Here is a 12652-nt window from a genome sequence, read left to right on the forward strand (position 1 = left end):
AATGTCAGTTGGCGATTGCATCCGTGACTGGTCAGAGGGTGAAATAAGTACACATGGCAACAACTTAATACACATTGAAGAGAAATTGGGAAATAACCTTGGATGTTTGTCTGATCACCTATACAGTGCTGTAATTCCAATAATGGAAGGGACAAACAAAAGAAAAGAAGTGGCAAGTGTTGGAGGAGAAACTGATGTGCAGGGTAACTCAGAAATATTAGTGACATCAGAGGACAGTCATCAGCAACAACATCAACAGAAAGCAGACATGACTGAGGTGTCAGATGATGACTGTATCAGTGAGTGGACAGAGGGCAACGTGAGTAAAAGTGGCAACAAATTAAGACTCATTAGTCAACATGAACAAGGAAATGAACTCAGTTGTTTCTCTGATTACCAACACAAAGCTGAGACATTCATGGTTGGAAATAAAGATGAGCTTTTGGCTTTTACTCTTCCTGCAACAAGTGATGCAGTTGTGCCAGGTCCCCATGAATTAACCCGTACACAGAATGCTGACAACCCCACTGCCTTAATCTGTAGTGACAGATTTTCCCCAGTGCCATCTGCCTTAACTGTCTGGGACCGTGTGCTGGGAGGGTTTGACACTTTCGAAAAGATCCAGCTCTCACTTGACGATGATGATGACGATGATGCTGTCCTGAGCAACAGCCCTCTCCTTACCAGCCTGCTCAGGCAGCTGTTGGAAACACCTCATCAACAACTTTTCCACTCTATAACAGAGGCAGAGAGCAATAGGCATGAAGAGGTACCAGAAGAAGAAGAAGAGGAGGAGGGTGAGGGTGAGGAGGAAGTGGAAAGATTCGAGTGCCACTCTGAGAACATGGCAAATGGATTTTTGAGTAGTGATTATATTTGTAATGAACTCCCAAACATTCTCCCAGCAGCAGATGTCGGACGGCCGGAGCAACAGCCGAACAGTGAATCAAGTCGTAATTCCTCTGAGTGCGTCCAGGATGACTTAAACCCACTGTCAGTGTCCTCCCCTATGTCCTCTGAGAGCAACAGTCCAGCCTGGGTTGTTAACGACAGCACTAAGTTTGAGATGAAAAAACAATTTGACATGGTCTTGAAAGAGCTGAACTTGTATTTTGATATCAGTGTGAGTTATTTTGTGAGCAACAGTGGAGCATCGTCACCTGAGAAGTGTAGCGATGTAACTGAAGCCTCGAAGGACGGCACGTTAAACTGCAAACAGCTCAGCAGCCCAGAACAGGGACGAAGTAGCGATACACCATCAGGTAACTTCAAACAATACGACTCCGCTTTTACTGTGCATTATACATCCATTAGTGCATCCAGTGACTTCATGTTACTGGTAAAAGAGTGGTTCCCGTTGTAACGATGGCAGACATGAGATTCATATACGGCAGTAAGCACCGTTAGAAATGTTCCTATGACCAACTGATGTGTTAGGGTTAGGGTTTCGATATATATCTATCTCTGTGTGCATGTTGAAATTCGCAGTGCAGTACATAATGAAACTGAGTTACAACTCTGATTCCAAAAAAGTTGGGTGTTACCTGTAGAATGTTCCAAACAGGTGTTTTCGGAGCATTCCACAACTTTCCTTGTGCAAAGGGTTGTTCGTCATATTGGGAAATACGCTTTCTTTTCTCCTCTGGTTGCTTTGCAGCCTCACGGTCACAACAAGACTCCAGGAAGTGACTGCGCCTGGCCTAGATATTTTCCAGCAAATAACCCTTATAAGACCACAACTTTCTGTTTTCACGCTTCAGTTTCTGTTCAAATGAAATAAGATACAATACAGTAATTAGTGAGTTTAAGAGGTCTTTCATGCTGATTTCTTTTCACTGTGGTCGAACCCAGGCTAATTGTTTCCCCCTGCTTCCAGGGTCACCGCTACTAATCTGCTGCTGGTTGTAGCCTCACATTTAGCAACCACATAAGACAGTGGTATTGATCTTCTCGGCTAACTCTTGGCAATAAAGTGAATAAGAGTTTTTCCCCAAATGTCAAACTATTCTTCATACCATCTGAGCTGTGTAAACTACTGTATCTTTACAACATGCCGCTGAGAAAAGAATCACATTTTAAATTCAGTCAATGTAGGATTTTCTTCAAACTTCCTAAGTGAAGTGAAAAGTCTAGCAGGGCAATTAGATTGAATGTATCAGTGTCAAAGCACTGGTCAGCTAAAGTTAGATGACTGAACCACTGGACTCAGCCTTGTATAATATGGAATAGTTTAACATTAAACCTGGCCATGAGGCTTAAGAGGGGGCTGTCAGTTGTTTTATCATTTTTATTGAGAACATGATTATGTTCCAACAATGATGCCAGAAAAATACAAAAGACCAATCACTGCTCTGTGTGTGTCGTATTTCTATTGTTTAGGTGATGCTGATGAAGACCGCAGGCTGTGTGAAAGTGATCGAATGCTGTCTTGTACCTCTGGCAGCGGTGACGGCGAGCAGGAGGTGCCCCTTGGCACCCGCCTCTGTCAGGAAACATCCATATACACTCCAGAGAAACACAGAGGTTTGTAGTTTTAGTAGTAGTTTTATGTAAAAAAAATAAAAGACAGCAAGAAAAACTTTAATTTTATCTCTAGGGACAAAACAACAGAAGATCAACGAACTACTCCGGTAATCAGTGCTGACAAATGGTGAAACTAAATTTAGAGTAAAATAATGGTTTGCTTAACCAGAAAACTTTCTTCAGGAGCCACGTTTTCAACAATTAAAATGTCTGACATGTCTGAAAAACATTACACAGTTTAATTAGAGCTAACTGTTCTTTTATTGTGTTGTTTACAGTGTTGCGTTTTGTGTTGGAGGCTTTAAAAGGTCAGCAAGGTGAATTCGGCGAAGAAATACAATTATTCTTATTGATCGGTCTTTTCAAAGTGACAGAGTCTCCTCTCATGAATGTTCAAATATTCACTTCCCTCCTCCGTGAAGCTACAGTGGAACGATACCACCATAAATGCGAAAATGTTGTTTAAAAGTAAACAGAGCAGCGAATAAGGCTGAACTAGTCAGCCCCTCCTGGCTCACTGACTGTCGATATGTCTCTTTCAGAGCCCCAGGAGATGGAGCAGACAAGGAAAATGTGGTCTCCCTCGTTCGTGTGTCGACCATTCTTGGAACAACTGAGCCACAGTGAGTTTTGTATTGTAATGGCAGACAAAAGACTGAAAGGCCCCTGAGCCTTTTTATTGATAAAATGCTGGGTTCGTTTTGGGTAAGAGTCATTCTTGTTTCAAGATTAAAGAAAGAAAAGGCACTCAGCGGTCCATTTGAATCATTGGAAAGGTTTTAATGTCTGTATATATTGTCATGCCTGGTGCAGTATGGTATGGATGCTGGCTTCCTCCGCATTACGAATCCAAGTGTGTCTCCTGGGAGTCAAGTGGGCCGGCCTCTGAATATTTAAGAGGAGAGTCAGTCTAACAACTTGCCTACGTGGAGACGCAATGTGTTCACCTTGTCAGTTTGAGGGGAAAAAAATCAGTCTAACAACATTGCTTCTCTCTTGGCACACTGAGAATCAATATATTTATCTTGTCAGCTTTTTAAAGATGCTGAAAGCATGAAGAAAGGCAGCATGTCCATTCTTTTGTTCACTGTGGCTTCTGTGGAACCATTAGCAGAAAACAAACAGCAGAATGATCTGTGGGGCTGTGGGCTGAAACGAATACACACCCCATGTGCAGAGCAGAGAGAAGGCTTCCCGGCTGCCAGGCGTGCAGGAGCGATGCATACCGTGCTGTTATATTTTTGTGTTTTTGTGTGCAGGACCGGAGCAGCCCAGGAGACTGGAGCCTCTGAGAACGTGCACACGGCCAATCAGGGTCGGACTTTCAAAGAGAGCCAAGACCAAACACCTACACCGTCCCCATCCCTACAAATGAACATCACAAATACAGTCCAGGTGATGTGTGTGAGTGTTAGTGAAGCGTGTAAAAGCCATCTTTGTTGCCGTCTTATTTTCTGACTTACACTGTATTGTTCATGGTTGTTTTGTCCTTTTACTCTTTCTTGGTTTTTGTGAGTGCTTCTGGTTCCTGTATATTTTAACTGCTCCCAGGGAAGAGTGAATCCACAAAATGTCACATGTGCACATTCACTTCCATTCTCTCACGGGGGGTTTACATATAATCACAGCCTGCTGCTGCAGCAGCTGGGTAGTCAGTGCCTTGCCCAAGGACACTCTGATATTGCTGATAAAAGCAAACCTGCTCCCACATTTGACTTGCTGGAAAAATATTCTGGTTTTAAAAATATTTTCCCTACTATTCCTTTCTTTCTTTCTCTCTCGCCTGATTATTGTATTTATATACAGTCTTGGTGGTTTTACTTACATACTACTTTTAAGTTAATATTTATATGAAGTTATATAGTAATATATGAATAGAACTACATAGTAATATAACTACAGTATTGTGTTGTATGAAATACATGTACTTTTCAGTCAGGTTTGTTGCATACAATTGGCGCTTATATGTTCGACCGTAGGTGTATTGTACAGCACGCTCAACTCGTTCCTGTTATGTGTGGGCGTTTTCAGTTCGAGTAAATGAGCTGAGTATCTTCTCTTACTGTTGTGTTCTGCTTTTACCATTAAATGGGTTCACATGTACTGTATGCAATGTATCCTTGAGCAGTTCTGTGGGAGGTTAGCTGAAGTTGAATTTCAAAATGTCCTGTTCACCATTGGATTAAATCATATAATTGCATATGAAAGGTGTTTTTCATGTGAAGTATGTACTACACATAACTCTACCTTTAGGCAAAGCATAGATCCATCTTTGTTATTGAGACAAGCACTTAGCATTTCCTCCCTTTCTGATGTTGTTCCATCATTGAAGTAAAGCGGTGGTACATACTGTCTGTGTCTGTCTCAGCTCTTTGTCAGCTGTGGGCTGATTTTTTCCTGCTGCATAATTTCCTCAGCAAAATTTAGTGATTAAAGATATGCTTTTTATCTGATGACTACATGCACTCTTTTTCAACAACTTGATCATCTAAATACACTGTTTGCTAGCATAACAGATGGACACATTACAATTTCAGTATCTTCCTGCCATTGTAGCACAACATAACAATAAATAGTAATGAGCTGATAACAAATTCATTCCTCCATACCTTTTAACCCTGATAAGACTGTTGGCTATATCAGAGCGGTTGCTGAAAAGCTGCTCGTGTCATAGAAATGCAGTTTACCTCATTAAATGCTTAAGAGATTTCCAGATAGAAACCAGTAGAGACATACTGAATTGATTTTAACATGGACTCAGCACTTCCTGTAGAGGCTGTAGGCAGTGGAAGTAACACCTCAGCTCAAGTTCTAACGATGGTATCAAGAGTGCTGTTTGGGTTTGTTTACCTGCCATCCACAGCTCCCTAAATGTGAAGTAAATAGGTTTGCTTTTATTCTTAAGTCAGCTGTGTTTTCTGGAACATGGAGTGCATGTTGGAGACAGATCCCGTGGGTAGAGGTGAGGGAAACAATAACAGCTTGTCTGCACCTGTTTAAATTAAGACAACAACTATATTGTCAGTGCTTGCATTTCTTCAGTTTGTCGTTTAATGCAGCAAATTCCAAACTGATGAAACAGAAGTTACAACAGAATTAAGGACAATTTGGCTCGTGTGCAGTTGGGAGTAGCATGCTTGTTAAACCTGACGTTTATTTGATATCTGACAGCTACCTTCTTACTTTGATTGCCTTAAGTTCTCTTTGTGAAGGGGCAGAATGAAAAAGTCGAAATCACATGACACATTTTGTTTTGTAAAGAATAATTAGGATTTTTCTCTCGCTCCAATTATTCCTTTTGTGTTAGCAGGTGTCCCCTCAGTGTATTTTATCAAAGCAATTTGACCAGTGCTGTTTTCACTGACGTTTTTCAGTACTTTGGAATAACATTTTTTCATGTCCTGATCACATCTCTGAATCAAAATAGTCGGATTTTTTTTTTTCAGTAAATGCGAGGGCTTTTTGGGGAGCATTTTGTTTCAATGAGAAAGGTGCCTCAGCTGGCAGACAGGCAAGTGCAAATCAAAAAGAAACAATGCCACGGCATGGCTTTCCAAAAATAATTGGATTCAGACGCTACACATTCAATCTGCCTTTTTAATCAGGCACAGTCTGTGAAGGCTGGGGGAGTTGAATTAGATTTTTTTTCGATTGATAATGACTCTGTCAGTGGTAGTCACTCTGAGCTGCCTTTGCCAAGTTTGTGTGTTGATTTGTTGCAGGGCTTAATCCTCACATGGATATGGATATTTTTTTCTGCCTTAAGCTAAAAATTTCTACTCAGTTGTTTTTTCTACAGACTGACATCTTCTTAATACATTATTAATATATCAATTTGTACCATTCTAACAACTTAATGTTCCATTCACTGTCTTTAATGGGATCGCATTTCCATCTGCAGTTGCTTGAACAGTATTTCATCTATTGTTATTCCTTATTGATTACACACAGGCCACTAATCTTCTCGTTTTAGTTGCACTTCACTTGAAGCGCAGTGGAGTGTGTTACCTATGCACCATTCTTGCATAATTGCCACATTTCAAGATTAAAGCATGATGAGGCATTGCCACCTGCATTGTAATGAGGGTGCTGAATTAATACCAGGCGGTTTTACAGTTAATAGATTAGACTGTTATTAATAGGAGGTCTGTTCTGCTCTGAAAGTTTATTTGGCCTACATACTGTACGTACATTTGAAAGTAGACTTGTGTGAATTTGGGAATACACCAACTGCAGCAGATAGCGGATGAAATGTTTGTCTGTAATAGAAAGAGAGAGAGAGTATCTCTTTGATTCTTTTGTAAAGTTTGGGTTAAGAGAATATTATAATCTGTTATAACAATGTGCTCGTACCTTGTACCTGATGACATATTTCTGAATAATCAAATGAGGAACTGAAGTGGGTAATATTTAGCATTTTGGGGTGAGAACATCTAAAGAGCCATAATGCCACAATAGAGGGAGGCTGATTTGACTATTTAACACATTTAAATCAAGATAATATGGAAAAAAAAGACCATGGAAGCACCTGTGAGGCTGTTATAAGGCATAGCGGTGCTTTGAGCTAAATGGTAGTGGCAGAATGCTAACATGCTCACAATGACAGTGCTAGCAAGCTGATGAATCAGGGGATCACCAGAGCCAGTAGGATTCACCCTCCTCGGACCATCTGTGCAAAAGTTGACAATCCATCCAATAATTGTTGAGATATTTCAGTCTTGTCCAAAGTGGTGGACCTACAGGCCGTCCATCCGACAGACCGACATTGCTATCCATAACAAATAAAAGACTACTTATACTCACTGACAATAATGGAAACAGATGATGGAAACAATTCAGAACAGGAGAGTTCCGTGGCCTCCAGTAATTAGTAAAATTAATTGTTTTTGTTCATCAAGTCAACTGCCTGAAAATGAGGAAAAAGAAACACAATGACTGTGTTGTATGCAACTCAGTGTAAATCACTATCTGATACATAAAATTCATTTTGTTTTATTGATTTCACCAGTATGGTTCCTACCACTGGTCTACCATTAGACAGATGCATAAAGGGTTAATTTTCTTTTCTCTTTTATGTTAAGATGTGATATTAGGATTCCTTAAACTTGTATCTGCAGCCTCTCTACGTAACATGAAAGAGACATTACAGCTTTAGGAACAGCAGGGAGGCTTCAAAGGCTCCAGTCGAGCTGGAAGTTGTCTTTTATCTTTTAAGTTCTTACAAAATTACTCCTCCCTCTTCTAACAAAAGCTTCACTGTATAATTCACTTACCACAAATTATGATCTCCTAGCATAACCCGGGGAGCCAACGTGTAAAAAAACACCAGAAATGAAACCTGGCAGTGATTTGCATTCCCGTGTTTTTAATTTCCTCCCCACCACCAAAATTAAAGGGATTAGGCATGCACACATTTGTTTATTTTCATTAGGCGGAATGGAAGATGGGCATTATCCCAGCGTGAGAGTCCAAGTAATGTTATTATGCTCGTGGAGAGACCTTGAAGATGCAGAATATGCACACTTCCTCCTCCCTTTATGCCCCTTGAATCATTTGCATGGTTCTTCTGTGTAGGAAGAACCACAGAGGCCTATACTTAGAAAGCTTATTACTGGAAAGCTAGAAGATAATTAATGGGAATCAGCCAATATGCCTTCACTATTTCAACGGCTAGCAAGAGCAGTTATTATATGGCTTTGAATTGCTCCTTCTTCTTTGACCCAGGCTTGCAGGTTGTGAATAAAGAGACAGCGCGAGCAAAGCAAAGATTAATAAGCAACAAATTTATCAAATATGAAAGCAATCTCCTGTGCGAGGAAAACACAGCAGCTTCATCTTCTTCTTTCCACTGTTATACTGAACACACACTGGGGCCTTAAGGTATCCGTATCAAAAGGTTGTTTACAGTGTTGACAGTGTTTCAGTACAGTAGCTGATGCATCTTTGCGTTATTATCAAAGGAGAACCTGTGGTGTCAAACTGTCTGCAGCAGACTACGGCGTCTCTCCAAAGCAAACAAGCAGGGCTTATACTAAGAGTTTGCCTTTCACACAGTTTACAGCACTGTATGCATACTCACTGACACACACACACACAAACTCAGCCTGCATGTATTTGCTGCCTTTTCGGATCAATAGCAATCACCAGGCCACAGTAGCAGAACCAGATGATCGACCTGGGGACTAAAAATACACTGGAATATATATCGCCTCTGTACACGACTGAGTCACTGCTGCTGGACTGTAATGTCATCAAAGTGACCAGACTGTAACACGTCTGATTCTGCAAGCATCATTTCATGGATTCTTTTATAATAAGTGCATGATACACTTCATTTTTAATCAGATGGGATGTCACTGAAAAGCAGCTCTGGCAGAGAGTCTGATGTTGGATTTATCCTGTCCAACATCTAAATAGTGTCAAGAGAGGACCATTTGCGAACACTTGGAAATGTATCCCAGTGCTGTTCCGCTCAGGTCGGCCCGCGCAGTAATCTCTACTTTGGCACAGGGCAGAATGATGGGAAGCGGGTCCAGAGAAGGACAATAAGAGGATTTCACAGTCGAGTGTTATGACACAACTTTGCATTATTGTTTCGCCTGCTCCTAAAAAGCTTTAATTAAATTGGCGCAGACTGGACAGGAGACCTGTCTGAGTGCAGCAAACAGCGGTGTTGGTTGAATACACAGGATCCTCACTGACTCATGGCAAGATCAACTAAAGAGTCACTGGGGGGGGGGGGGGGGGGGGGGTATGAGGGGATTATTAAAGCTCTACACACAGAATGATCAACAGCACTGCTCTACAAATGCATTTGATAAAGTCCAACATGCCAATGCCAGCAAATTTGTGTGCTTACACTTCACAACATATGGCGGCTGAAGATTTAAGAGATTACTGTCAGTCTTAGCGAGCTGTGGCAGATATCCCTGTAGATGAACCCCTTATAGAAAAGCCATTGCAAACTTCACTCTATAGTGGAGCGGACAGATGTTAAGACCCACAACAGAAATGGGATGCATTGCATAGTGGGATTGTTAGCAGAAAGCATACTTTTTCATTCCATCATGGGGATTTTGAAAACACCATTATTTTACACCGTGCAATAACTGCAATCTTAAAAGTTCCTCACACGGCACACTGAGACGGCTAAATCTTGGTCGCAATCTGTCTCAGAGCTCAGTCTGAATTGTGAGGCGTGTCAGATGTGCTGATGAAGGCCTGGTGAACTGCAGCTCTGCAATGAGAATATGAATTTATTTTTTAGCAGTAGCATTACCCGAGCTAACCAGTGTGTTCAGAGTCATTTCTGTGTTATTCTGGCTGGCTGGTTTGTAAAAGTGGTACGTAGTGACAGTCATTGTGGGGCTTCAGACGCTGCATTTTGTAAAAAGCTCTGTATTGGCTGTCAGTGGACGTGTGTCACAGTATGATCGAAAACCACAAGATTTCATCGTGTTTCTCCCAAGATAGTCAACTATCTGGGACAGACGAAACTTGCAAGTTTAAAGCAGCCCAACCTTGTTGTTTGTGTTTTATTGATAGTGGTGGAATCTGTCAGTCGAGTCCATTTTATTGATTATAACCCAATATCACAAACTTGCCTTGAGAGGCTTTAATTGTACAGCATATGATGTCCTCTATCCTTAGACCCTCGACTCGGACTCGAAAAACCTCTTAAACTGGTATTTTTCTCCACATTTTCTTTTTTTTTTCATTTAAATTCAGTTCATTGAATCTGCTTTTTGCTCATGTAAAATAGAAGCATAGAATTGTATTTCTCTGGAGATAAGGTTGCCAATCATATGAGCAGTTGCAGAGGAGAATAATTCAACTAGTTATACCCGAGGCTGCATCTGAAGGAAAGGCAACAGTCCAGCAAAAGTGTATTTTCACCTCTACACATCTGCCAAAACTCCTATTGTGAAGCACCTACAGTACAGTACTCTTTCTGGCAACTAACTGCTTGAGTGGTTTAAATGTCAAAGATGGTGTTAAAATTACTGCTATAACTGCTATCAAGTCCTATATCATAGAGTTTTGAGTGGATGGAGTTGAATTACCTCTCACAGATACTGTGTTTTGGCTTTGTAGGGGAGGACAGGACAGCTTCTGCCATACAATAAATCATCATTAGGGTCCTTAACATCAAATGCTGTTGTGGGCATCGGTAAAATCTGCTGCTGAGCGATGAGGCGGATGGTTATTTTAGTGAGGCGAAGTCCAGATGAGTGTGTGGAGCCTGAATCAGGGCCAGGGCCTATCAGCTAAAAGAACGTAGGTGGGGCCATTTAGTAATGGCCTGAATTAACAAGTGCCAAAGTCTCTTATAATTCCATTATGGTACTTCATTACGTACATGCTGCAGTACCATTTTAATCCACCCACACTCTGCACACTGGCCTTTTGTATCCCAGCTGTCTCCAGGGTTCAGGTTTGAAGCTAAATGCTGTACGTTGCTACTCAGATATGCAAAATGTAAAAATAATCATGCTGGTATGCATACATACATTAGATTTTGTGAGGATTGAAGAAGGGCATTTGTGACTTTGACTGGCAGACAATGTCTGTGAATGCTATACCGATTTCATAACACGTTCACACTGGGCTGATTAAACAAGAAGATATTCAAAGTGTGTGTTAGCGCTAAAGCACAGTCACTGAGCTGACATGAAAATGAGGGGCTGTCATAAATTCACCGCACCCAGTGACTAATCGCTGTCTGCCTCCCAGCTAACCCCACAGGCATGATGGGAGAGGGCATTAATCTGCAGAGGACTAGCTGGGGAATTTGTTCCCTCATCCCTCAGATAACTGCACTTTGTGCTGTTAACCTGTTTAAAAATAGATACTACTTTAATGAGCTGCTAATATTATAATGATATTAAAAAAAGGAAGTCACCCACAACAAATAAAAGAGTCGGGGCACATCATGGGGGGTCACTCTGTTTTCGATCAGCTCCTGCGGACTGACTGCCAGAGAAAATTGATAAAGTGCAGTGAGCTTTGCTTCTTCTGAGGAAACCGCTTGGTGAAGCTGGAACGTTCAGCATAACTGCGTTGAACAGAGAATTGGTGCTTTTTCTAGGCAGATACGCCAGCAGCAATGAACGTTTCCTAGACAGTATTATCACACACCAGTCAAATGGCAATTAGTCTGTTTACTGTAGTTCTGTGACTTTGGTCCGCCAGTGAAGAAATGGTGCAGAGCAGAAGCTTAGCGGTGCCAGCACAGACAGAAGATGTGTTATTCTCTTTCAGCATTTAATCAGATTTATGATTTTTCTCCTCAGACACTGTGAAGCATTATTTCTCCAAGTAGACACTCTTTGAAATGGCGTGGCGCTGTCCTCATAAATATGTCAGGCACGCTCCTCATTTCTCATGAATGATGTTGGGGCTCTTTCTCTGTGACCCCAACAGGGTTTGACTCTGTGTGCTCCAGCCTCTGTGGTGGAGGAAATTGCAGCATTTGGTCTGAATTCAAACTCTTTGTGGCCACATTAAGTCATTGCAACAGCAGCACTTGGTAATAAGATTTCAGCAAGAAACAAATACATACAGAAGTTCTCAAAATGTAAAAAATAAATCCATAAATAAAGCAAGAAACTCAGTTGTGTGATCTTCAGCCATGCCAGTGGTTGGGTACAGAATGCATTTCCATGCTGCCACAATAAGAAATTCTTGGTTCCTCATTGTCCAGATGAATTGTAATGACTGATTCCTTAACGTTTGCTCTATCATCAGGTCAAAGTTTTAATTTGTCAGACACACAAACTAAAGACATTCCCATCAGCCTCAGCTGCTCTTTGTGTTTAGTGCTAATTAACAAATGTTAACTACGCTGATGCTCTACAGTGAGATGGTGTGAACATGGTCAACATTCTGCTTTAGCGCGTAATGCTGCGTTCATGTTTACATTGAACTAATGGGAATATGAGGCAGGAGGGTGGATTGGATGGTGGATTAAATGACAATCGACATATGATCAAATGGTTTGCCTCGGTGGTTTATTGCCAACCCCAAATCCACACAATAGGCATTTTCAGAAGAAAAAAAAAAGCACAGGTGTGAATAATAGAATGAATGATGACTGAATTCTGTTCAGTTGCATCAGTTTCAGGGTGCT

General features: G+C 41.2%; 1 protein-coding gene across 1 annotated transcript; it reads left to right on the forward strand.

Moving 5' to 3' along the window:
- The first annotated feature begins 1070 nt into the window (after positions 1–1070).
- LOC143335862 (uncharacterized) lies at positions 1071–4304 on the forward strand. The gene is made up of 4 exons (XM_076755511.1): positions 1071–1262; positions 2380–2523; positions 3066–3146; positions 3783–4304. The coding sequence occupies exons 1-4, from the start codon at positions 1085–1087 to the stop codon at positions 3896–3898; spliced, it is 519 nt and encodes a 172-aa protein (XP_076611626.1). The 5' UTR covers positions 1071–1084; the 3' UTR covers positions 3899–4304.
- Positions 4305–12652: the final 8348 nt, after the last annotated feature.

This window comes from Chaetodon auriga, chromosome 18 (assembly GCF_051107435.1).
Source record: "Chaetodon auriga isolate fChaAug3 chromosome 18, fChaAug3.hap1, whole genome shotgun sequence".
NCBI lineage: Eukaryota > Metazoa > Chordata > Actinopteri > Chaetodontiformes > Chaetodontidae > Chaetodon > Chaetodon auriga.